General features: G+C 38.7%; 1 protein-coding gene across 3 annotated transcripts in view; it reads right to left on the bottom strand.

Moving 5' to 3' along the window:
* Positions 1-3,859: 3,859 nt before the first annotated feature.
* Positions 3,860-27,029, bottom strand: part of sf3b1 (splicing factor 3b, subunit 1) — a 63,013-nt gene continuing 39,843 nt past the window's right edge. For all 3 annotated transcript variants that reach the window (XM_080198780.1, XM_080198782.1, XM_080198781.1), the window contains 14 exons: positions 26,835-27,014; positions 24,164-24,250; positions 23,779-24,049; positions 23,395-23,540; positions 22,726-22,872; positions 17,515-17,640; positions 14,206-14,427; positions 13,663-13,845; positions 13,443-13,554; positions 13,172-13,292; positions 12,438-12,569; positions 11,839-12,111; positions 7,741-7,957; positions 3,860-5,456 (listed from right to left, as the gene is read on the bottom strand). In XM_080198780.1, the coding sequence (XP_080054906.1) occupies positions 5,298-5,456; positions 7,741-7,957; positions 11,839-12,111; positions 12,438-12,569; positions 13,172-13,292; positions 13,443-13,554; positions 13,663-13,845; positions 14,206-14,427; positions 17,515-17,640; positions 22,726-22,872; positions 23,395-23,540; positions 23,779-24,049; positions 24,164-24,250; positions 26,835-27,014 (2,376 nt within the window). In that variant the 3' untranslated portion in view covers positions 3,860-5,297. The remainder of the gene's footprint in view (positions 5,457-7,740; positions 7,958-11,838; positions 12,112-12,437; positions 12,570-13,171; positions 13,293-13,442; positions 13,555-13,662; positions 13,846-14,205; positions 14,428-17,514; positions 17,641-22,725; positions 22,873-23,394; positions 23,541-23,778; positions 24,050-24,163; positions 24,251-26,834; positions 27,015-27,029) is intronic.

The following is a 27,029-nucleotide window of genomic DNA, read 5'->3' as shown; positions in this document are numbered from 1 at the left end:
TTCCTTACTGGGGCAAACCTTTCCCGGTGAGGTCAAAAAGGAGGACAGGCATGGACAATTGAGCGCCACGCTCACTAAGCAGATGTAAAACTAAACGTAAACATTTCCATATATTAATCTACCTCCTGCCCATTTCCAGCACAAGGCTAACTGTGCCAGAAATCCGGTGCAGGTATAACGGAGCTGGTCTCGAAAACCGATGCCAATCGCACTAAGCACTTTACACCCGAAAATGGGCGCTACACAATGGTAAAATCGACTCCATGAAACGAGAATTTCAGCAGAGGAGCTGAGTCAGGTGTTGAGTTGGTTGATATTGCAAAAATGAAAATTGGAGGTAGCATGGATATTGTCAGAAGATCATTTCAGGAACAAACATGAGACCAAGCTTGTGAACAGCCCAAGGGTGTTCCAAAGCGATTAACAACCAATTAAGCACTTTTTAAAGTGTAACGACTTAGAAAAGTAATAAATGGGATAGCCACTTTGTGCACAGCAAGATCCCGCAAATATCCATAATGATCACATTATATTGGTGTTGGTTTTAAGATAAATACCTAAATACATTGTAATCTTCCAAGCCCGGAATTTTTGGGATCAAGTCATCTCTGGATTTCAGAATTGTTTGGATTACAGAATGCTACAATGCCCAACCACGAGAAAGAACTGGAAGACACCATAAATATTTAAATGAAACACAAATCAGTGGTAAAACATTATAAAGCAGTAATAAAATGGTTGACCTTATTCAAATTATCTTTGATTTGTTGTAGTGCATAGTCTGAATTGCTTGGGTCTGCTAAACATTCTTTCTGAATAATAAATTTCTGGAATAGAGGGATTACAGTGAATGAAGAACAACTTCCCTGCTCTTCAAAGTAGTTTCATCGTGATGTTTTATGTCTACATGAAGGCAGAAGTGGCATTGGCTTCACATCTCATCTGAAAGATGATACTTCTGACAATACCTCATACTGCACTGGTGTCTCATCGTAAGACCATGAGACATAGGAGCAAAATTAGGGCACTCGGCCCATTGAGTCTGCTCTGCCATTCAATCATGGCTGGTATTTTTCTCAACTCCATTCTCCTGCCATTTCTCCATAACCCCTGATCCCCTCATCAAACAAGAACTATCTCTGCCATAAAGACACTCAATGACGTGCCCTTCACAGCCTTCTGCGGCAAAGACTTCCATAGATTCACCATTCTCTGACTGAAGAAATTCCTCCTCATCTCTGTCTTAAAGGATCATCCCTTTAGCCTGAGGATGTGCCCTCTGCTTCTAGTTTTTCCTACCAGTGGAAACATCCTCTCCAATCCACTCTATCCAGGCATCACAGTATCCAGTGTTTCAATAAGATCCCCCCTCTTCCTTCTAAACTCCAATGACTAGAGACCCAGAGTCCTCAACCGTTCCTCATACAAGCTCTTCAATCCAGGAATCGTTCTTGTGAGTCTCTTCTGGACTCCTTCCAAGGCCAGCACATCCTTCCTTAGATATGGGGCCCAAAATTGCTCACAGTACTCCAAATGGGGTCTGACCAGAGTCTTATACAACCTCAGAAGTACATCCCTGCTCTTGTATTCTAGCCCTCTTGACATGAATGCTAACATTGTATTTGCCTTCCTAACTGCCAATTGAACCAGCATGTTAATCTTAAGATAATCTTGAATAATGATTCCTAAGTCCCTTTGTGTTTCTGATTTCCTAAGCATTTTCCCAATCAGAAAATAGTCTATGCCTCCATTCCTCCTTCCAAAGTGCATAACCTCACAATTTTCCACATTGTATTCCATTTGCCACTTCTCTGCCCACTCTCCTAACCTGTCCTGGACCTTCTGCAGGACCCCCTGCTTCCTCAATACTACCTGTCCCTCACCCTGCTTTATGCATTTAAAAGTGGGATTTGAATCCACAATCTCCTGCTTCTGCTGTTAGTTTCTGAGCCAAGCCTCTCAATAATAGATGCTTGGTTTTCAATTAACCGTACAGAATGATTCCACAGATAAAAATAGGGACTCAATATATGGCTTTAAAATGGGGACTGAATTACATTTGTGCGCCAGTTCAATATCCCCACTTTACCTCTCAAGTACAATTGATCAAGTCAACCTGCACACATTACATGAGAGTGATCAATGTATTTAAAAATTATAACCATCCAATTAATATTGTAGTAAGACACTAATGTTACTGATTTGGTCAGCCTTGCATGACAAACTGAAACAAGTTTTCACCGGGCATTCCTTTTATTTTCCACTTTTATTTTGTCTTTTTCCCTTCCATAAAGTTGGGTCCCAATCTGCTCAGCTAGTATTTTTAATCTTATCTGAATCTTCCCTGCTAATTGTCTCACACCATTCAGATCAACCTGCTTAGATGCTCCCTTTCCCAAGATCCGATAATGCACTCCTTAGCTCCATGTCCACTCACCAACTCAAACTGTGCACAACCATGCAAATTTTACTCATGTAGTACTCAAGGATGACATGTTGACCATACGCATTTAGTAGTCAAAGGTGGAAAGGATTTTTCTCATTTGGGGGTGCAATCCACCTTTCTCTTAAAAATTCCCATCACAGGACATATGTAGGAGTAAAGAAACTAAAGTAAAATTTTCCCCTCATGATCATCAATATGGACCAGATTAGTTAATGAAATTTAAGTCTTATGAAATGGCAATTTTTACTTTTCTATTTGTTTCCATACATACAGCTAAAATACACCCACATTCTTAATTAAGGTTTATTTTTAAGTAGGTCTAATTTTACAGTAAGTCTATAATACAGCATAAATGACAAGTTAAAGACAATGGATTTTAACCCACAATAACAGTAAGAAGAAATATTTAACCAAAATACCACAATTCCAGTCACCGCAAAACAAAAACTACTTCTTTCATGCAGAGATTAACAAAACAAATCTGTCCAAGTATAAAATGGATTACATTCTTCTCTTTTGCCTCTACAGTTAAAATATTTCCTGCACCAATGCAGTTTTGTATTTATAGTCATAACATAACCAACATTCACTGAAATTGACAAAAGTTATTTGCAAATGTAAAGTATTCAGTATTCCATCCAATACCTGATGATGCATAACCAACAATGACAATTTATCTTCACCATACAACTAACCAGTGGCTTCCTGTTAACACTACTGTATATTCTGCACTAGTGGAAAGAATTAACAGTCCTCAAATTTCCTTCCTAAAATGCAGCATTTATAAGGAAACAAGACTTCTTCTAAAAACTGGGTTCAAATCTGAATTTTTGATGAGAACTCTGACAATTTTACCACTTTACAAAATGAATTAGATACACCTGAAAAACTAAATTACTGGGTTTTTCTCAACAACATTCTCATGACTCCTAACAGTTGGATTATCTCAGTTTGAAATAAGATAGTACAGGACAACCACATAAAAAGCACAAGAATGATCCAATTGAAAATGTGTAGGTAGAACCCCTCCCTCTACAATAGTTCAGTAAGGAATGCACTGTATATTCAGTCATTTTCATCACTTTTGATCTCCATTAAAATGCTATCATTGGTCTTAATATTCCAACCAAATGGATGAAATAAACCAGGATTCTCATTCTTCATCAAATTGTATATACATGTCCACCCATAAATCACAATCGTGCTATCCTCCAATTTCACCCTTATTGTTTTACATAAAAATGAAAAACTACTTGAGCAAAACAGTCTGTCATGAGGGGCTTTGCAGTACTATATGTGAGGAAAATTAAAAAAGAATGAAAAAATAGGAAGCAATTCATTTTTGCCCATCTAGAATAACAGAGGAACTGACATGAGAAAGTAAAATTGCATTAAACATTGATAAAATCTGCATTGATATTTTTCAAAAAAATGTTTATTCCCATATTCTCAACAAAAACCTCTACAATACTTGTTCCAATAAAAAAAAGCACCAGGAGGCATCAATACAGAGAGAAGCATTTATTAAAACACCAAGTTCACCTGCACTAAATTACTTGAATGAAACAGAAGATACAAGCCTGCTAGCTGTGGATATCATGTGAACCTGACCACGTAACTAACGAGTGACGAGTTAATCACGTTGGCTGGATTCACAAGTTATTAAATTCAGACTGCAATCAAATCTTAATATGCCAGAGTGGGATCATAACTTTAATTCTGAAGTTCATATTGTGGTAGCTTTATGCTACTAGTTATAACCAAAGGATTTATAAATATTACACGATAGAGAATGTATTTACAACATAAGCTAGAGCAATTTAATGGCAGTGAAACAGTATCCCTGGAGGAATTAGCCAACACTTAATGTCACTACTAACTAGTTATGAAAAATGCAGATAATCCTAAAATACCTGGACCAAAATATATCAAACATGTTTTTAACCTTCATGGAGCTTTTTATAATTGGTAACCATTTGTTTTTCCACTTACTTTTTAACTCCAAGGGCCAGGAACCACAGTGTAAGTCTCCTATTGTTCATTAACAGTGACATAATTTTCACAGAAGGCTTATCATACAACTAGGACACTAACATTCCACTGGGATAAATAGCCATTTTCAAGCTTGCAGTGACACAGATTTCAGAAATTGATTAGTTCACTTATGGTGTTCAACCTGTCAACTTGATTGCAGGTGGTTTAATTCAGAGTAGGGATCACTATTTGTGCTGATTAGGACAGTTCTTGCACAAGTAATAATTCTACATATTTTCTCACAAGTTAACTCTGAAGACCTTTGTCACAACTGTAGAAAAAGTTGTGCAAAGTGAACCATTATATTTTAGCAAAAGTAGAAAAGATGCATTTGGTCATGAAAAGAAAGCTGAGAAATGAAACTGTCATACAAAAATTAATGTGATCTTTGTTTGAAAGTCAGCTGATTTGAAACTTACGAAAAACCTCAAAAATAACTTGAGAAATATAAACTGGACTCAGACTTTTTGTTTATTTTTTTGTTAGAAACAACCCCTTAACACAAGGAATTTAACTTAAATCTCAATAAAGACATTCAAATGAATTGTAAATTGAGTATTCACCATCCTGTTGGTCACTATAAGATTTAGTTACTTAACATCAAGAACAAGTAATGAGACAAGAAGGCTTATGTCCCATTTGAAATAAAATTGTGCTACTAGCCCTATCCACTTACTACTTCACAATCTTCTCCAACAAGATGATGTTTGTATTCAAACTCTCATCACATCACATCCAAAGCACAGCATAAGATTGGGCAATAATAATGCAGCAAGTAGCAGACAACAAAGACTATGCAGTGAATGTTAACCCCGTTTTATAAGATGTAGTCAAGTTCATAACGGACATGTGTATTCTTTTCATCATTGAAGATCCTTGGATAATGTGCAATAAGGGCATCTTGCGAGCCAATGTAGATGGAGTTGTAAATCTTCCAGTACACATCACGCACTTTCCTAGCTGGATGAAATAAGCCCTATTGGGAAAGAAAGAAAATATTATAACTGTTCTGATTGACCAATAGGGATATCAGTACTAGGAAAACATGTTTAAACAGAAACATTTTTTGCAGTTATAATTTTGAGATTTAGAAGATAATTATATTTTGGGGCTGCAGCTTTAAATTTAGGGTAAATGAAGGGGTCATATAACCTATTCTGAAATCTGCCTGACAATAAATCTGTGTAGTTTGATTGTTAGAGATCCAAGGAATGCTCAGATTGTTTTACTGAAAAGGTACAAGGTATTTATGCTTGGAGACATTGGCAGCACTCTGAGTTTTCTAAGTCTTCTGGAAGTCCCCAGAAAGATGTTGTTGTTATCGGGTTTTAAATAGTCATACTTGCAGTCATCCATTTACTTCTAAGATAAAATGAGTTGGGATCGAAAGTAGCATTTCTGCCTTGATGCAAGGTTAATGTGTTTCATGTTGCCATGGGGAGGAAGGCAAAGGAATCCACTTTTGAGTTCAGGTTACAGACTTCCATACAAATCAATGAATATCACAGATAGCAAAGGTTCTGTGTGGTCAGTAGAGAGATGACATTCCTTAGCTTTGTGGGATACCACAGTTTGACGCAGGAAGAGGGAAAAAGTCTCCAGTCAAAAAGACACATCCTGCAATCTTTTATGGATTCTGAGAGATTTGTTCTGGCATGGCTGGGGGAAGAAGAATTACAGTAAGAAGTCTCATAACACCAGGTTAAAGTCCAACAGGTTTATTTGGTAGCAAAAGCCACTAGCTTTCAGAGCACTGTCCCTTCGTCAGATGAGTAGGAGTTCTGTTCACAAACAGGGCATATAAAGACAAACTCAATTTACAAAATAATGGTTGGAATGCAAGTCTTTATAGGTAATCAAGTCTTCAAGGTAGAGACAATGCGAGTGGAGAGAGCGTTAAGCAAAGCATCTCCAGATCACGATTACCATCGACACCGCAGTTTCTCCACATCAGGAAGAATCATCATCAGAGCAGACTTTCTTACTGATAGTGGATTTAAGAAGCTCTCAGAAAACTGAGGAAAGTACCTGAAGACGCTACTCAGTGAAAAGGGGATACAGGACCCACTAGAAGCTGGGAGAAACTGTGGACTGTTTGCTAAAAGGGCTGTGATTCCATGGAGAGTGCATTGGGTGATGAGCATAAAAAGGGGAATGTTGCTGTCTGTGGTTTAAGTATAAACTGCCTATAAAATTAAGTGTTCAGTCAAAAACGCTTTTAGTAATTCGTTACAGTAAGTTTTAAAACAAAATCTCGACATCATTCTTTCAGCTATTAACTGGAAGTTCAAATTGCTTTTTAAATGTTAGTGGCCTCAAAGTTCAAGACAAGAAAGATTCTGGAAGTATGTTTCACTCTGCTCAATAATACTAACAAAGTTCCATGCAATTATAAAAAGTGGATTTATTGTTGTATTTAAAGAGAGAAGCTTAGTGGTATTGGTGGATCAAATTAGACTAGGACAGTGATATAATCTAAATGCAGCACTTCAATTTATTATGCTTTAGTTCCTCAAAATAGTTTTGCTTTTGTAACACTTTGCTAACACTTCCCAACCACTTCCCAACAGTGAAAGACTGGGTTTGTTAAACCTACATAGAAACATAGAACATTACAGCGCAGTACAGGCCCTTCAGCCCTCGATGCTGCGCCAACCAGTGGATGCAATGTAACGACCCTCTAAACTAAACTATTCCAATATTATCCATATGCCTATCCACTGACCATTTGAATGCCCTTAAAGTTGACGAGTCCACTACTGCTGCAGGTAGGGCTTTCCACGCCCTTACTACCCTCTGAATAAAGAACCTACCTCTGACATCCGTCCTATATTTATCACCCCTCAATTTAAAGCAATGTTCCCTGGATTGCTTTTATGTTTTCCAATTTATTCTGACATTAGTTTCAAAAGAAATATATTTGTAACTTTGAGCCAGCATTGTAGTATTACACAAAATGACAGGATATGGGTTTGTATCCAAAACAAGTTGTTAACCTTAGGTTTGCTACTTTGAGAAGGCTGGCAGTACTCCAATGAGAGGGAAAAATTTAACACCTTGACCACCTTGGCATCTTCCTCTTATGTCATTCTTACATGACTCTGGAGACAACTTAAGAGAAAACGTGAACGCCATGCTTTCAACAAGAGACGCTGCAGATCCGTTACATCAAGGTAATGAGAAAACAGTAGACTACAAGTATTTGCATATAGAACAAATTCAATTCAAGTACAAGGTTAGAAGCAGTGTGTTGAACTTGCCTGTAAACAATACTGTAGCATTCTGCAAGGACCTAATGCAACCCTTAAACCTTCCAATGCCCCCATAACTGCCTGGATAACATGTGGTGATGTCTCAAAAACATTGGGCCACACATAGTTTAACAAGTGATTCAGTGCATCTTCACAGCCAAATCCATATACTCCCAGGGACATATGCTGCACAACTGCACTTGCTGTCTGTCTGTGAACCAGGTCTCTACAGTGGGGAAAAAAAAATATTGATTTGTTATCAAAAGATCACGTTTTAAATTTCTTAGCTAGGTATATTGCAATAAAAACATTTAAATTCATGCTTCAACATCTAAGATACCATAAAAATATTTTCCACTGAAACTGCAATTAGAAGCATTTGCTCGCTCGTACAAAAGCCCGGTTTCTCATTAACTTTGGGAGGGGAAATGAAAGAGAATTAACAAAACTATTCAATTAATTATGTTAATTACAAAGAGTTCATGTAAATGTTTTAAACAAATAGTGAGGGGTATAAATTTGAAGTTAATAGTGAAAATTTAGTGGGGGAACTTCGGGACAGGAAAATCAGCTGAGGGTCAGAAACCACTAAAGGTCCGTAGATCGCTGACATAGAAGAATGAGGGGAGATTTGATAGAGGTGTATAAGACTTTGATGGGTTATAGATAGAGTGAATGCAAGCAGGTTTTTTCCACTGAGGCTAGAGCAGAAAAAAACCAGAGGGCATGGGTTAAGGGTGAAAGGAGAAAAGTTTAAAGGGAATATTGGGGGGGGGGGGTTTCTTCATGCAGAGAGTGGTGGGAGTGTGGAATGAGCTGCCAGATAAAGTGGTGAATGCGGAGTCACTTTTAACATTTAAGAAAAACTTGGACAGGTACATGGATGAGAGGGGTGTGGAGGGATATGATCCAAGTGCAGGTCAGTGGGATGAGGCAAAAAATGGTTCGGCACAGACAAGAAGGGCCAAAAGGCCTGTTTCTGAGCTGTAAATTTTCTATGGTTTCTATCTGGCCAATTTGTGAACATGCCAGAATGTAGATGGTGGAATTCCATGCGAGTTGGGAGTTTAAACAAGTTAGAGCTTGTTGCAAAGATCCAGCTGCAGCAAGGCCTAGATGGATGATCCTTCAGAGATGGGGTAACATTCATCTTAATAACTAGATGAGGCTCACAGCAGGACACAGATGATGGAAACGGTTAAACTTGAATTGAAATGGTGATGAATAGGTAACTAAGGAAATGAGCTACTGGTAAGAACCAAAAAAGATGTTGGCAATCTTCTCAAAGTCAAAATCCTAGAAATATTAGTTCATTCACAAGTTGGACAAGTACAGTAGTTGTCATTAACAAGGCTGATGTTCAGCATCCATCCCAAGCTAGTTATTTCAAGGGATCCTGCACCATGTGCACGGAATGTCATTTAGCTTAGAAACACTTTCAATTCGAGCGCCCTAGTGCTGCCTTAAATGGAATCAGCTACCTCATCGGAAACCTTTCAGCACTGCTTTGATTTTTTTTGATAGACAAGGCATTTAAGGTTTATGGGGCAGACAACAAAGTTGAGACCCAATCGAATGGTGGAGCAGGCTCAAGGGGATCAATGACTTTCTCCTGCTCCAAAATCTGTTGTTCCTATGTCTCAACAGACATGCATGACTTTTCTTAATTTTAAGATAAAGACAGCACTTCGAGTCACAGAAGTTTACAACATGAAAACAGGCCCTTCGGTCCAGCTTGTCCACACCGTCCAGCCTTTACCACTAAGCTAGTCCCAATTGCCTGCATTTGGCCCATATCCCTCTATACCAGTCTTACTCATGTAGCTTTGTCCAAATGGTTTTTAAAAGATAAAATTGTACCTGTCTTTACTACTGTCTCTGGCAGCTTGTTCCAGACAATCACCACCCTCAGTGAAAAAACTGCCCTCTGAACTCTCTTGTATCTCCCATCTCATATTAAACCTATGCCCTCTAGTTTTGGGCTTGACTGCCTTTGGGAAAAGAGGTTGACTGTCTACTTCATCTATGCCCCTCATTATTTTATAGACCGCTATAAGATCACCCCTACAGTCCAGGGAAAAAGTCCTAGTTCTGTAGCTAAAATATAACAGTATAGCCTTCTATCCATTTTTTTTAAAAAAAGCTTTCAAAACACAATATTTACTTGCAAGTATATAACTATATTTTGCTATCAAATGTCTCATTCAACTGCCAGTAGGACATAGATGGCTATTCAATGTCTATGTTGCCTGTTCTCATGCAAATGACTTAAGTAACAAGTCTGGTTCCGAAGGAAATAAAGTTAGCTCAGTACACAATTGCCAAGATGCAATAATGTGGGGATGCCAGCATTGGACTGGGGTGGGCACAATAAGAAGTCTCACAACACCAGGTTAAAATCCACCAGATTTATTTGGAATCACAAGCTTTTGGAGTACTGCTCCTTCATCAGGTGAAGAGAAGGTGGTTCACATACACAGTACATATAGGCAAAGACACAACTGCAAGATAATTATAGATTGGAATGTGAAAAGTGATTGGAATGCAAGTTTTTACCGGTAATCAAGTCTTTACAGGTACAGTTAATGTGCTTGGACAAGTTAAAGGTGTGTGAGTTGCTTCAAGTCAGGACAGTTAGTTGGATGTTGCAAGCTGGGCAGTATGGTGGGGGTTACATGTAGTGTGACATGAATCCAATGTCCCGATTGAGGCCATCCTCATGCGTGCGGAACTTGGCTATCAGTTTCTGCTCAGCGATTTTGTATTCAAACAAACACCCAACCTCAGGCAGACCATTGTTCGCAGCAAACTACCTAGCCTTCAGGAGAACAGTGACTATAACACCACAAACCCTGCCAGTCATGCCGGATCATCAACGTGGATACCACTGTCACATGTGAGAATACCACCCATCAGGTACACAGTACATATTCTTGCGACTTGGCCAATGTTATCTACCTCATATGCTGCAGGAAAGGATATCCTGAGGCATGGTACATCAGCGAGACCATGCAAACGCAATGACAAAAAATGAACAGACATCGCACAACAGACAGACAGGAGTGTTCCCTTCCAGTCGGGGAACACTTCAGCAATCAAAGACAATTAGCCTCTGATCTTCAGGTAAGCCTTCAAGACACATGACAATGCAGAATCGCTGAGCAGAAACTGATGGCCAAGATCCACATGAATGAGGACAGCCTTAACCGGGATCTTTGGTCCATGTTAAATTACATGTAACCCTTACCATACTGCCTGACCTTGGAAAATCCTGCTAACTGTCCTGGCTTGAGGAAATTCACAACTCTTTAACCTGTAATTATCCCTCTCTCTATGCACTGTTTGCACTCCAAAGACTCACATTCCAATCATTCTTCACATTCCAATCTGTAATTATCTTGCAATTGCCATTTTGCTGATATATGCCATGTTTGTGAATCTACTTCCACTCTCCTGATGAAGGAGCAGCACTCCGAAAGCTTGCGATTCCAAATAAACCTGTTAGGTTTTAACCTGGTGTTGTGAGACTTCTTAAGATGCACTAAATCAGAGACCAACGAGGTTCAATTTTAATTAAACGGAGAGTTAAATCTGTCCTGGCTGGATCAGTGGCATAAAACTAATCTCAGCATCTCCAGGGTAGGAAGCAGAAGAATAAAACTTTCAGACTTTTCACTTCATAAATTAATGTTTAGATCAAGTGAGGACAAAATTAAGACCCCGCTGTCACTGAATAGTTCAACACTCACTATCCAGAATGACAAACGGACAGTTGCCTGAAACATCAAAAAGCTCCTATTATCCATGAAATTACATCCTGGTGTTCATCCGCCTCATGAATGGTGGCAAGGAGATTTCCTTAGAAATACTAGTGAAGTGACAAAGCAACAATACGTAAGAATGCTCCTAGCATGCTTGCTTTCAAATGGAAAACAATAATTTAAATATCACGAAAGGTTCGGCAAACAATCACTAACAAGCTATTGAGATGACTTGTAGCTGCTTATGAATATAATCCCTCCCGAGAAAACAAAACTTTACTCTACGTCTGTGTAACAGTGGACTACTTGTATGTCTGTCATTATCAGCATTCAAAACTGAACTCACCTGTCCATTAAAGCATCCTCAAGCAATGGTGTAACTGCATAAATATAATCTTTTCCCATTTCTCCAATGTACTCAAATAAGAATGAAAGCGATTTAAGCACACCGTTCTGGACATTCAGTTCAGGAACTCTGTACTCATTCATCAAGGCAGGCAGCACAGTAAATGGTGAGCACGTTTCTGCGACAATAGCAATTGCTACTGTAGTACAGACTCTGTTCTGACGTTCCTGAACCTTCAGGTTATTTAACAGTGTGGCCAGTACATCATGTGGACTGAAATGAAATTAAACAGCAAGGTGAAAAGGTGCCATTTATATAAGTGGCAAATCATTGCCAAACAATATATCAGAAATATCATTACCATTTCTAAGCATCATAATAGAAATTAAACATTTTCCTTCAACTACCAACTGTAGTTTAATTACTGAACAATATAAGACAAGAAAAACAATATTAGGCCCTGTATAGCAAAAATGAGATTTGCACCCAACAATCTTAGCTGAAGTGAAGCAGATGATAACTGCTGCTACACAGAAAACACAACAAAAACAGAAACTTGTGCTCCATTGTTTGCGATAAAAAATTCAAACTCAACTTACCCAATAGCTTTAGCAATGTAGCCAAAAGTGTTTACAGTTGCCCTCCTGATGGCTTTTTTGTGCGCCTTCAAAAGTTCTAATAATTCAAAGCAAATCCTCATCCATTCCCGAGCAGATACATACTCTGCACCTCTGAAAAGATCCACTTATGTTTAGAAACAGTGAATTGACATCACTATATAATTTCTGATCAGTATACAAAAGTTACAATTGAATTCCATTTCAACTTTTCAAAACACAGCAGACTCTAACTTGTTGGATTTTCTTTTACCTAGATATAAATTCCAATCTTGTATTCTGGTATGCTCACATTTGGTCAGTTAAGAATGGAAACAATGGTACAGTTTGGTTCTTCCACTATTCCTTGACAAGACAAAGGCACGGTGGCACAGTGGTTAGCACTGCTGCCTCACAGCACCAGGGACCCGGATTTGATTCCTGGCTTGGGTCACTGTGTGTAGTCTGCACGTTCTCCCCATGTCTGTTTCCTCCAGTCCCTCCCACAGTCCAAAGATGTGGGGGTTAGGTAGATTGGCCATACTAAATTGCCCCTTAGTGTCAGAGGGACTAGCTAGGGTAAATGCATGGGGTTATGGGGATAGGGCCCAGGTGGGATTGCGACTGATGCAGACTTGATGGGCCAAATGGCCTCCTTCTGCACTGTGGGGTTCTACAATTCTATAATAACAATGCAGTTTATTATTATTTAGACAAGTTGTGATAATGCCAATTACCGGTCTGCAATTCGTCCAACTAGGTCAATACAATTCTCCTGAACCTTCTCATGCCTGTTCTTCAGGATTGGAGTGAGGCGTGGAAGCAGATCCTTAATAGGTGGAGTCATCTTATGCATGCCTGTGTATCAAAATTGAAGAAAAATATTTTGTAGTGTATTTTTACTTCATCTAACTTTAATAAAAATTTTAATAATCTAATATATTTTCATTCTAAATAATATTAACTGTTACATATAATAAAGTATACCTACCAATGTAATTGACATACCTATAACATTAACAATAGCTTTAAGTGCTCCCAAGATGCTACCAAGAACCTCAGGGTACTCTTCACCAAGGTATTCATACAGCACTACACCCAAGTGGCCCATCAGTTTCTCCTACAAATAAAAACTGTATATTAGTTCATATGATTTGGACTGGAAAAACGCAAAATATATCTGAAATGAAATTCGTTTGAGTGGCCAGATAAATCAAATGTTACAAACCTCTTGACATGTCTTCATCACAACTGCAATTCGAGAGATTAAATCTGCAGCTTGCTGTCGCACTTTAGCTGATTTGTTGTTTAGACGCCACAATACTGTACCACAAATCTGGGGTAAATAGGGCTTCACTCGTTTACCTAATGCATTTACCACTGTACCAAAGCCATTCAACATTACAGAATCCTAGAAAAACACAAGGGTCATGAATACTAGGGCAAACATTTGAAAGAAAGTAATACATAAACACTATGAAAATACGAGTTAGGAGCAGGAGAAAGCAACTGGCTCCTCAAGCCTGCTCCACCATTTAATAAGATCATGGCAGATCTTACTGAACTTATACAATTATTGATTTGAAGGAGGCCATGGGATTGTAACATTCAAAAAAAATGCTGTAAAATCACCTAAAACTCAAAGGGACAGAAATTAAACTTGCATCCAGCATAATTTTGTATTGTATGGCTGTTTGGAAGAAACAAGATTTCTATTCAATCATTGAAAATATGCAAAAATTTGCAGTTTAATCTGATCATAGATGCATACCTCAGTAGTCTGTTCCTGGAAGGCATAGAGGATACCATCAATAAGCTGTTCTTCCAGTTTGTGGTCAATATCAGCAGCTCCCAAGTTACCCATAATCTTTTCAATGGTTTCCATCACCATTTTTCTGTATTGCTCAGCTTCATCTTTTAAATCATCAACTATTCTGGATATTATTTCAGCTGCTCCAACTTTGTTTGCAAGTTCCACCGTAGTGTCTACCAACTATCGAGAATAGAAATATAAACAGTGTTATTGCAACTAATTAAAATACGACAGATGATCTTAAACAGCTTAGCACTGTTGGATCCTTTCAAAAATATCTGAAAGAATGAACTAAGGTTAGATGTAGGTAACCAAAAATTTCCTCTCAATCTATATCTTCCTACAGCCTTCTGAAGCAAAATCATGCTCAGGTACAATTGCACTGGCAATAGCATGACAAGGTCAGTCTTCACAAGTTAATACAAACACAAAGTGTTAACATACTATTCCAACAGACAGAGACAAAACCAAGCTCAATCCATGCTTCATCTGATGCCCAAACATACACAATCCCAGGAAGTCATGGAAAAGCAATCCTGGCTCAACTTTCCTTTCCTTTTCACAGAACCTTTGAAGCCACCGAGCAGTATTTCTACAGTGATCAATCAGTCTTTAAGTTTTATGATTGACTTCTGACAATCAAAATATTGTTGAATGCAAGTTATAAAATACTGCTAAAAATAGTATATATACTTAATAATTTAATAAATGGATAAGATAACAGGATTTAAAGCAGACAAATTTCAGGACCTGGTGATTTCCATCCTAGAGTATTAAAAGACACAGGTGTCAAGCAGGACATCACAATAAGGAACAGGATCCCTCCAGTTATTTTTCCCTAACCCATTTCAACAACCATGCTGTGCTAGAATCTTCAGCCAAATCACCACACAGCAAGAGTTGAACCTGGGATCTTACCATGTGGTTCAGCTCATCATACCTACTGAAATGACCTATCTGAAGGAATCTGTATCTGTGTTCAATTTGGAAAAAGCAATGCTGACTTTGATAGTTAGGAATTCTACATACCCCCAGTGGAAATACCTGGAATTACACACAATATATAGAATAAAAACAGCGAATCGACCCATCCGGTTTATATTGGCATTTAAGCCTCACTTAAGCCCTCTCTTATTTTCCTCATCTAACTCAAACATAAAAGACACCATGGTGGCACAGTGATGCAATGCTACATCACAGCACCAGGGACCCAGGCTTGATTCCAGTCTCGGGCGACTGACTGTGTGGAGTTTGCACAGTCTCCCTGCGGCTGCATGAGTTTCATCCAGATGGTGCAGTTTTCTCCCACAGTCCAAAGATTAGGCCGTGCTAAGATTGCTTCATAGTACAGGTTAGTAAATTAGCTGTGGTAAATATGTGGGGTTAAGGGGATAGGGCAGCGGGAAGGGGAGGGATACTCTTTCAGAGAATTGATGCAGACTCAATGGGCCAAATGGCCTTCTCCAGCACTGTAGCAATTACATGGTAGACCTCCCCATTCTGTTCTCCCTCATTTGCTTACATAGCTTCCTTTTAAATGCTGCTATTTTATTTGCTTCAACTACTATATTCAAAGTTCTACATTTATGCCACTTTTTGGGTTATGAAATTTCTTCTGAATTCCCTATTTGATTTTCTGATGACTATAGTATATTGCTGACATCCAATTTCACTTTTCCCCACAAGTGGGAATACAATCTGTGTCTATTCTAGATAAGGCTGTCCTAATTTTGAAGACCTCGGTCTTTTTTCAAGAGTAAGGATCTCACGTGTTCATTCATTCCAGATTCTGTATCATGCTTTTTTTGCACCGTCTCCAGTATCTCTAGTCACCAGGACAGTTTTCTCCAAGTATAGTTTAACAAAGATTCATAGAAAATGTGGAGAAGTTAAGTGGAACCTATGATTCTTTTAATTCTATTCCTCTAAAAACAAACCCTTATACTTGTTTCACTTTTATTATGGCCTTACTGACCTGCATCACAACTTAGTGATTTGTGCATTTGTACTCCTAGGATCTGATTCTGTAGTACATTATGGTTTCTATTTTCCAAATAAACCAAAATAATACTCACATTTATCCATGTTGAAATTCATTTGCAAACTAAACACCAATTCTGTAATATTTTCTTAATACATTCTTGTCATTTGTTGCAGGACTCTTCGGTATTAAGTATTCATACCCAATTTGGTGTCATCCACAAATTCAGAAATTGTTTTTGATTTCAAAGTATAAATTGTGAAAAACAATGGTGCCTGTGCTGATTCTTGTGGGACCCCATTTAGCATCTTCTACCATTCTGAATAGCCCTATTAGCCCTATTGTCTGCTTTCTGTCTTGCAGCCAGCTGCATGCTCTGACCTCATTCATTGGTCTATCATGTGGTACCTTTACTAAAGGCCTTCCAGAAACCTAGACAAATTATATCTAACTCCCCTTGTTTACTCTCTGTTATTTCTACAAACAAATTCAATGAGGTTAGTCAAGCAACATTATCCCTTTTGTAATCTATGCTTTTGAAATCCATGCTGACTATTAATTATTTTTTGTTTCCCTCTTTTGTAAGGGATTCCATTATTTGTCCTACCACTGATGTTACACTCACTGTTCTATAGCTCCATAGACATGTCTATCTCACTTCTTAAACATAGGTAGAATATTTGCAATCTGCCAGTCCTCTGATACTATAACTTTTTTGAATGAATTATTAAGCGTGTGTAGTAGTGCTTTGCTATTTGTTCATTAGATTCTTAAAATAAGATGTGAATGCACCTGGTTGAACCTAGGGTTATTACCACTTTTGAATTTGATTAAATTAATATTTCTCCTTTTTTTTACCTTCAATGTGGTTATATTATTTTAAATTTTGGTTTTTAATGCAATGTATAGCTGACCCATCTCCCTACTGAAGCAAAAATAATTATTTAATATCTCTCACTTTGTTATTAGCTGTGATTTTACCATATCCATCCCTTCGTGGTTCACCTATTTATGCGCCTGTACAATATTTTACATTTGTATTATATTCCTTGATGATTTAATTTCATTGACCTTCATTGCCTTCCCAACTATTTGACTTTTGTCCTAATTTCTTTGTATCCTCCTTGTCATGCTCCCCGACTGCCCTTGCATTCAAATTTTTCCTTTACATTTTTAATCATCTATACTGTTTCGTTCATTAGTTTGGTATGTTTAATTTGTTGAATATATTTTCCTGAACTCTGCTGAAACTAAATTTTGTTTACTAAAACAAAAATGTCTGTTACCTGTCTATAGTTCCTTCTGTCCAAAGCCATTCGATGTTGCCAAAAGTGCTTGAAGAATGGAGGAAGGATTTCAGTTTTGATATAGTTGGCTTCCACACCATCTGTGCCACAACACTGTTTCACCACCTATAAATAATGCACACAAGTTATTACCAGAAGGCACTATATTCTTGACAACTGGTTTAACTATTAAATTAATTCCATACATTAACATTAAACTCCATACTCAATGGGTTGAAATAATGAGGTTAGATCATGTGAGATATAAACAGGTCTTGAACATGTAAACTAGTTACAGTAGTAACACTGATATCTGCAGCAGAAGGCAGTATATAAAAAATATATTATACCAAGAAAAGATAGTAGCAGCAGTCAAGAATGCTGAACTTACATTTTTGGAGCAGTAAAAGCATATTCACCCCACTTGGCTGTACAACTGCATAAATTTAAATTACATCAAAAGGACATTTAATTCTTGCATCTGTCTCTAACCAAAAAAAATGTAAGTTCAGATATTGAGTAACCTATTTCACCCAAATGTACAAGTACATTCCAGAACATCATTAAATATATCCATTAAAATAAAGCATTTGTAGAATCTATCCAACAAAAGAGGCGATTCAGCACATTCTTCCTGGACCACTTCTTTGAAAGGGGTATCCAATTAGACCCAGCACCTCAGTCTTTTCCCTTAGCACAAGAAATGTTTTTTCAAGTACATATCTAATTTCCTTTGATAGTTATGACTGAATCTGCTGCTTTCAGGTAATGCATTCCAGATCATAACAATTTGCAGCATAAAATATTTTTTCTTCTGTCACAGTATCTAACGTTCCAGCTATAGTGCTTAAAACTTATGCTCTAGAAATAGCTGCACCTTCTGCCCAACTGTTCTATTAGAACTTCCGTACTAGTGTCTGCCCAATAAAGTGGAAAGTAGCCTAGATATCCACAAAAAGCAGGATAAATCCAATTCAATCAATTAACACCCCACCAATCTATTCTCAATCATCAGCAAAGTGATGAAAGGTGCTACGAACAGTGTTACTAGGTTACATTTACTGATATGTAACCTGCTCATTGATGCTTGGTTTGGGTTCTCAAAAATACTCAGGTCCAGACCTCATTTGAGCAAAATATAGACAAACAAGATGAATTCCACGGGTGGGAAGTGTCTGCCCTCGACATAAAGGCAGCAGGTGACTTGGTGTAGCTTTAAGGAGTCCCCATAAAATCAAATTTATTGGGGATGGGGCAATTCTCCATTACTGGAGTCACATCAAGCACAAAGGAGGAAGGTTATACTGCAGCATTTCAGATCCATTCATCACTGCAGGATTTTCTCAGCGCACGTTCTATTACCATCAATTGCTTTCCTCCATCAGAAGTGGGAATATTTCTTCCAGATTGCAGTGTTCAGTTCCATTCACAATTCAAAAAAGTTACTGTTGAGCCTGTGTATGGTTTGCTTCATTTATGCAAAGATTTCATTTTAAGATATTTCTGCCTAAGCAAATACATTTAAAATCTAATTTAAAAAACTAACTCTGCTTGAGTACATTTTAAAATTCAGAAGACATGCTGGGTTACCTAGAAATTAACTGCATTTTTGAAAAATACAATGCCAGCAAATCAGGTTTTTTAATAAGCCAAACAAAAGTTTTTCATAGTAAGAAGTTTCACAACACGACTTCACGAGCTTTTGGAACGCTGCTCCTTCATCAGGTGAGCAACGTTGCAAAAGCTCGTGATTCCAAATAAACCTGTTGGACTTTAACTTGGTGTTGTGAGACTTCCTACTGCGCCCACCCCAATCCAACCCAGGTATCTCCACATCAAAGTTTTTCATAAACACCCACAAGGCTGGCATCTCCAAGTTAGAGATAGCATGTGCCAAACAATTTTGATAACAAGGTAATGAATCATATATATTGTAGTTTCAGTTCTATGTTTTGAGTTGCATGTGTGATCAATACAGGGCTGGCAGGAAAGCCAGTCTCTCTCCAGCATTTTTCTCTTTCTGTTCACTTTTGTAATGATTTAATTTGAAGTTCTGTTCAATAAAAGAAATGCAATGGACCAGTGCCATCTTTGTCTATTCAAAGGAACGTATGGCCCCTCCACTTACACATCATGTTTCATAATTATTGGATGTCTCAAACACTTTACAATCAATTAAGTACTTCTGAAGTGTACTAAATCACTATTGAACTGTAGAAAATGCAGCAGCAAACTCCCAATGTGATAATCATAGACAATTTGTTATGATGTGATTGGGGGCTGGATATTGGTCAGAGTCACCAGGATAACATCCTTGCTCTTCTTCAAACTAGTGTAATTGGATCCTTTATATTTACCTGCGCAGGCAGACAGTGCCTTGGTTTAACATCTCACCTAACAGTGCAGCATACCCCACTAGTGCACTGGAGTGTTAGCCTGGATTTTTTGTGCTGAAGTTCTGGAATGACTCTTGAACCGAGAACTTTATTATTCAGGGCCTGCAGTGTGACCAATGAGCAAGGTCTGGAAAACATTTAGGCTTGGGTTGAAAGTGGCAGTTAACATTTCACCACACAACTACTGAGCTATGAATATTTCCAACTGTTGACATTCACTAGCATTATCAGTGCCAAATATCCAACCATTAACTTCCTGGAGTTGTCACCATTGTCCAGAAACTTAACTGCACCAGAAACATTGTGGTTACAAGAAGCTGGGCATTCTGCAGTGAATAACTCAACCTTCTGACTCCCCAAACCCTTTCCACAATCTGCAAGTTAGGAGCACAGTGGAATGTGATTGCCTGGATCAGTGCAGCTCCACCTCTCATGCAGCTCAACACATTCCAGGATGAAGCAGCTGGTTTGACTGACAGCTCATCCATCATTTTAAACATTCACGCCTTTCATTTCCATACAGCATGGCAGCACTGTGTACAAGTTGCAAGATGCACTGCAGCAACTTGTCAAAGAAGTCAAATTCTCTGCCGGAATTTCCCAAAACCCTGATCTGTACAACCTAGAAGAACATAAGTAGCAGGAGCAGGAGTAGGCCATCTAGCCCTTCGAGCCTGTCCCGCCATTCAATAAGATCATGGCTGATCTGAAGTGGCTCAGTTCCACTTCCCCGCTTTCTCCCCATAACCCTTAATTCCCTTGCCTACCAAAAACCTATCTACCTGTGACTTAAATATATTTAGCAAGGTAGCCTCCACCACTTCAACGGGCAGAGAATTCCAGAGATTCACCACCCTTTGAGGTGAAGAAGTTCCTCCTCAACTCCGTTCTAAACTGCCCCACCCGCTTATCTTGAGGCTGTGCCCTCTAGTCCTGCTGTCCTTTCTGAGCGGGAAGAGTCTCTCTACCTCTACCCTATCCATCCCCTTCATTATCTTATACGTCTCTATAAGATCCCCCCCTCATTCTTCTAAACTCCAAGGAGTACAGACCCAGTCTATTTAGTCCAACCCCCTCATCTCCGGAATCAGCATAGAACAACCCCCTCATCTCCAGAATCAGCATAGAACAAGCATAGCAAGGGGAAATGGTGTGTTGTAATGTCGCTGGACCAATAATCCAGACACCCAGGCTAATGTTGAAGTTTTAAAGTTTATTTATTAGTGTCACAAGCAGGCTTACATTAACACTGCAATGAAGTTACCGTAAAAATCACCAAGTTGCCACACTCCAGCACCTGCTCGGGTACACGGGGAAAAATTTAGCATGGCCAATGAACGAACCAGCACGTCTTTCAAACTGCGGGAGGAAACCAGAGCACCCAGAGGAAACACATGCAGACACGGGGAGAACGTGCTTTGGGGCCATGGGTTCAAATCCCACCACAACAGCTGATGGAATTCCAATTCAATTAAAAAACCTGGAATAAGTAATGATAACTACAACTACTACCATTGATAAACATGAAAAAAAAAATCTGGTTCACTAATTCCACATCCAATCTGGCCTACACATGATTCCAATGTGGTTGACTCCTATCTATCCTCTGCGATGGTCTATCAAGCTACTCAGTTCAGGAGCAATTAGGGACAGGCAGCAAATGCTGGCCTTACCAGCAATGCCAGGGCATTGGTGAGGCCGCAGCTGGAGTGCTGTGTGCAGTTTTGGGCGCCATACTTATGCAAGGATATTTTGGTCTTGGAGGGAGTGCAGAGGAGGTTTACTAGGCTGATGCCGGAGTTGAGGGGGTTGAGCTATGAGGAGAGGCTGAATAAATTAGGCTTGTACTCGTTAGAGTTTAGAAGAATGAGGGGAGATCTCATTGAGACGTATAAGATGATGAATGGGATGGATAGGATAGAGGTGGAGAGACTCTTCCCGCTCAGAAAGGATAGTAGGACTAGGGGGCACAGCCTCAAGATAAAGGGGGGGCGGTTTAGAATGGAGTTGAGGAGGAACTTCTTCAATCAAAGGGTGGTGAATCTCTGGAATTCTCTGCCCGTTGAAGTGGTGGAGGCTACCTCGCTAAATATTTTTAAGACGCGGGTTGATGGGTTTTTGATAAGAGAGGGGATTAAGGGTTATGGGGAGAGGGCGGGAATGTGGAACTGAGCCAAGACAGATCAGCCATGATCTTATTGAATGGCGGGGCAGGCTCGAAGGGCTGGTTGGCCTACTCCTGCTCCTATTTCTTATGTTCTTATGTTCAAGATGTACACCATTCTGACTTGGAAATATATTGCCTTATCTGGTAGCACTCTTGCTTCTGAGCCCAAAGTTCGCTGGTTCAAGATCTCTCTCCAGCACAAAAACCAAGACTAACAGTCCAGTGCAATCCTGAGTTAGTCGAAGGTATTGCCTTTTGGATAAGATGTTAAAATGAGGCCACATCTGGCTTCTCAGGTGGACATAAAAAGTGTTGTGGGATCTTTTTGAGTAACTGCGGGGTACTCAATGGTTTTCTGGACAATATTTATACTTAAATCTACGTCACAAACTGATTACCCAGCCGTTTATGGGAACTTAAATTGCCACATTTTAACTAACTACGTTTTAGAAATACTTGACTGGCTATCATGGGACATCCTGTGGTCATGAAAGGCACCATATACACGCAGGTCTTTCTTTTTTTTCCATTGTCACTAGATCAAAGTTACAGAACACCACAACTGACAGCAATGCCTTCACCACATGGAGCGTAGTCGGTTAAAGGCAGCACATCACCACCTTCTCAATCATATAGTTACAAACTTGCCTTGAGCACAATCTTTTTCATTTCTTCATCAGGAGATTGAAACTCTCGGATAAGGATCAACATCACTTCACGAGTATAGTAATTAGCATACTCAGCATCCATGAGAGGAATAAGATATCCAATAGCTTTCAAGAAGGCGGCCAGACCCTAAAATAGATAGTATTTATATTAAGTGTTTTGAAAACAATATAGAAGCATTGATATAAATCTCTTCTGATCACCAACTGGTGAAATTTTCATTTTTACTTCATCAAGTTATCTACAGTGGCTTTGCTATTGGGGAAAGCACATTACGTAGAGAACCATTTGGCTGTGGCAGAGGGAGGAGTGTCTGAAAAAGTTAACAAATCCCACTGGTTGCATCTATCATGAAATTTCTGGGATATACTACTTTGTTGAATGATGTGGGGAAGATCTCAAAATTCTTTAACCTCGATGCTTACATTTTGCATTCACACATTAATATAGTCAACGTTTGTTTAAAAATCACACGCATGTACTAAAAATATAAATCTTATAAATCAAAAAAAGGTTGATTTCCTTAAGTTCTTTGGGGGCAGATATCTTACACCTATAACACATTATTATTTAATTGAATACTGGTGATCATCCAGCAACATTTTTTCATTGTCAAGAATTATAATAATATGCTCATGATGATAATCTTACTTTGCCTCTGTGTTGACGAATACCCTTCCACAATGGTTTTAGAACAGAGTCAAATGATTCAATACCATATGGGGTTGCAGCTTCAGCCAAGGCTGCAATGGCCAGGGCACTAATGGTTCGAACTTTCTGCTGTTCATCAACCAGGCCTATGAAGAAGGGAGGAATTCACAAGATCAACTTACACAAACATTTAATTTATGATGTACTCAACTAAAGTCTGCAGTTAAAACAATAAAAACACAGAATGCAGTCTCTTATGGAGAAATTCATAAATTTCAATTTAAATTGTACATTTAAAAGTCGCATTATTAAATAGCTTCTCAAAAGTTATTAGTGACAGTTTGGACAAATTTGTGCAAAATTTGCTAATTCTTCAATACATACCATGTTCAATAATTTCAACCAAGCTCCTCAGGTGAGGCAAGATGGCACAACCCATAAGGATAGCAATCTGCTGCACAATTTTGATTCCTGTATGCCGAGCCTGCCATGATTTCTTGCTCTTACACACTGCTTTAAGGAAAGGCAACAATGATGGGATACCCAGAGCAGAGGCGACAACAGCAAAGGCTCTAGCTGTTGTGTTACGCACATACTCATCCATGTTATCAATATCAGGGCGCATAGTGGAAATCATTGTGGCAAGACCTGCAGCCTAAAAACATACAGAACAGAACCAGAAACACGTCAGACCAACAGACAAGCAGATTAATTTCTTTGAGAATTTGGTACTGGATTTAACAGAAATTTTAAGCAATTCCATACATACCTTTGCTAAATTAGAGATGATTTCTCGGCCTTCCACTCTGGCATAATAGTCCTCATCAATCAACAATGGCTCAATAACCACAAGAATCTGTAAAAAAAAGTGTCAACATATCTTTATTCATAACTAAGGCAATTATATTAAAGAAATGCATACTCTTCACTCGTAGTTAATAGCCAGATTAGAAAGAATCGAATGGAAACAGCCGAATCTAAATTGGTTGTTGATTCTCTCATCTTGAGGGAAACCATCATCACTTTCCAACAGCAACACAGTTAATATAAGAACTTCATGATCTCATGACTAATAATTTGGTGAGATAGCACATAAAAGATCCTTTTATGTACTTCTGACTGTTATGTTGCTCCTCCCTTGCATCATAACATTTTCTGTGGCCCTGCAAAGTTCAGAAAATAAAATGTGTACCAAGATCATAAACAGCTTTTATACTTTTCTCACTTCCTAACAACAATAATGTCCTGGAATACAACAGTTCTTTTTAAAAGCAATAAATGTCACTCACTCAATCTTCAACACCAATTTTCTTGCCTTGTCCAATGGTTGCACTGATTCACAATAACATGGTGACACGAAAAGCACCATCTGGCCTTTCATATCTTACTCATTTTACCAATCTTTTTATGTGTTAGAACGTTGTTCCATAAGCAATAAGACAAGCTGCATCCTGTCTTCATCCAACAGCCTCAAAATACATTCTCCAGCATCAACTCAGAACCATTTAACATCTGTGACTATTTTTCCCATGTTCCCATCTCACGGATATTTAAGTCAACTGTTCCCTTCCAACTTCTTTTCTGCCTGATATCTGGAACTTCAGCTCAAAATTGTGATCTTTCTGGTTGAGGTGACACAGTTTAATATTTGGGAAATATATTTGGTAAATGAGCCACCACAAGGATTGAAAGACGAAAAGAAATTATTTGAAATCCGCCAGAATTATCTTTAAGCATTTTGAATGCAGAGCAAAATCAGTGCAAACTATACAACAGGGGAATTATAATAATACAAGGTCTAATTAAATAACTTAACCAATTTGATTTCCTGCATTGCACAAAGGTGGTAAAATGGAATAATTCAATTTTGAGATGCAAATCAATCTACCCTTATTACGTTCCCCAACAACAATTGGGAAGGGAGGAAGAAGAGAGAGACCAAGCTGTAACACAACAGTTACAAGAACAAGATAGATGCTTGGCACTCTGTACCACTTGGCTCATCTTCTGAGCCCTTAGAGCTTCTTCATGATTTAGAAAACAATAGTCAGGAGTAGAATGGAATATCTACCACTTACCAAGTGCAGCTGCTATAAACAGGAAACTGCCAGGTTCCACAATGTTCAGTATTAGGACCCTTGCTTTTTGTAATGTACATTAAACATTTGGATTTGAATGCAAGGGCTATGATTAAAAAGTTTGCAAACAGCTCAAAAATTGGCCATGTGGCTGATAACGAACAAAAAAGTTGTAGATTGCAGTAACTACTCAGGTGGCACACGACAGTGGCAAATGGGAGTTCAATCCAGAGAAGTGAGGTAATGCATTTGGTGAAAGCTAACAAGGCAAGGAAATAAATAATAAATGGAAGGATACTGTCCAGATTTTTGAAAGTAACTGGATAAGGTGGTCAAGGCAGCACTTATTGTCCAAGACAACAAAACCTGGGAGGTTTTGCATGAACTGAATAAAACACTGGTTAGGCCATAGGAAGTGTCCTACATTTAGTTCTGGTCACCACACTTTAGCCAAGATGTGACTGAACTAGAAAGTGCACAGAAGATTTATGAGGATATGCCTGGATTGGAAAACTTTATTCAGGAGGCTAGAGAAGGCCAAATGGAGTTCTAATTCAAGCGCATCAAATTATGATGGGTCTAGATAGAATGGATAGGAAGCTCTATTCCTCTTGGTTGAGGGGTCCATAACCACTTGAGATTTAGGGTAGCACGTTAGAGGGAATTTGAAGGGAAATGTTTCCACCCAGAGGGTCATGGAGTTGATTGCCTGAAAGGGCAGAGGGGGCAGAAATCCTCATAACATTTGAAAAGTACTTGAATATGCATGCTCCTGAAGTGCTGTCACCTCTAAGGCTACAGATCAAGGGCTGAAAAGTAGGATTCGTCTGGATGACTATTTGTTGGCTGGCACAAACATAATGGCCTAAATGGCTTCCATCTGTGCTACAAATTTCTGATTTCATGACACCTAAGAAACGGCTCAGCCAGTTCCTTCCTACACTAGGTTCAGCATTGGTGTGACTGTGACTTAATGATGTGCTATCCACAGGGTGCACTGTAGCAACTGACCATCTTACAATGACAGCACCTGCCACAGTCTTGCAGCCTCGATCACTGGAAAGGACAACAGCAGTAATATCATTGGAACACAACTACCTCCAATTTACTCAGGAACCCAACTAAACTACATATTACTGTTTCTTCATTAGGGATCAAATTCCAAATTTTTTTCCCTAAAACTACTGAGGAAGCATCGCCATAGAACTGCAGTGGTTCACGGCAGTGATTTACTTGATCTTCTAGGGCAGTTAGAAATGGGCAATAAATGTGTCTTGCCAGAGCTTCTTTTTTTTTTACAATTTACTTTCTCATTTTTGAACTGTACAGATTAAAAATCAAACTCAACAGACGTGAACATACCTTATGCACATAAGGTCGAACTAAATCATCTAACTTGTACAAGATTCGATCAATAACTTTAACCAGCAAGTGACGTTCCTGGTCTTCAAGTGTTGGGGACATCAGCAGTGGAAGAATTTGATTGAACAGTGGACCAGCTCCGAATTCTCTGGCTTTATCAGTTATTTGACGCAAAGCAGCCTTGGAAGAAAAAGA

This window comes from Carcharhinus amblyrhynchos, chromosome 11 (genome assembly GCF_965287045.1).
Source record: "Carcharhinus amblyrhynchos chromosome 11, sCarAmb.v2.hapA, whole genome shotgun sequence".
In the NCBI taxonomy this organism is placed as follows: Eukaryota; Metazoa; Chordata; class Chondrichthyes; order Carcharhiniformes; family Carcharhinidae; genus Carcharhinus; species Carcharhinus amblyrhynchos.
Note: the sequence above shows the minus strand (reverse complement) of the source record. Positions and strands in the feature narration are given on the sequence as shown.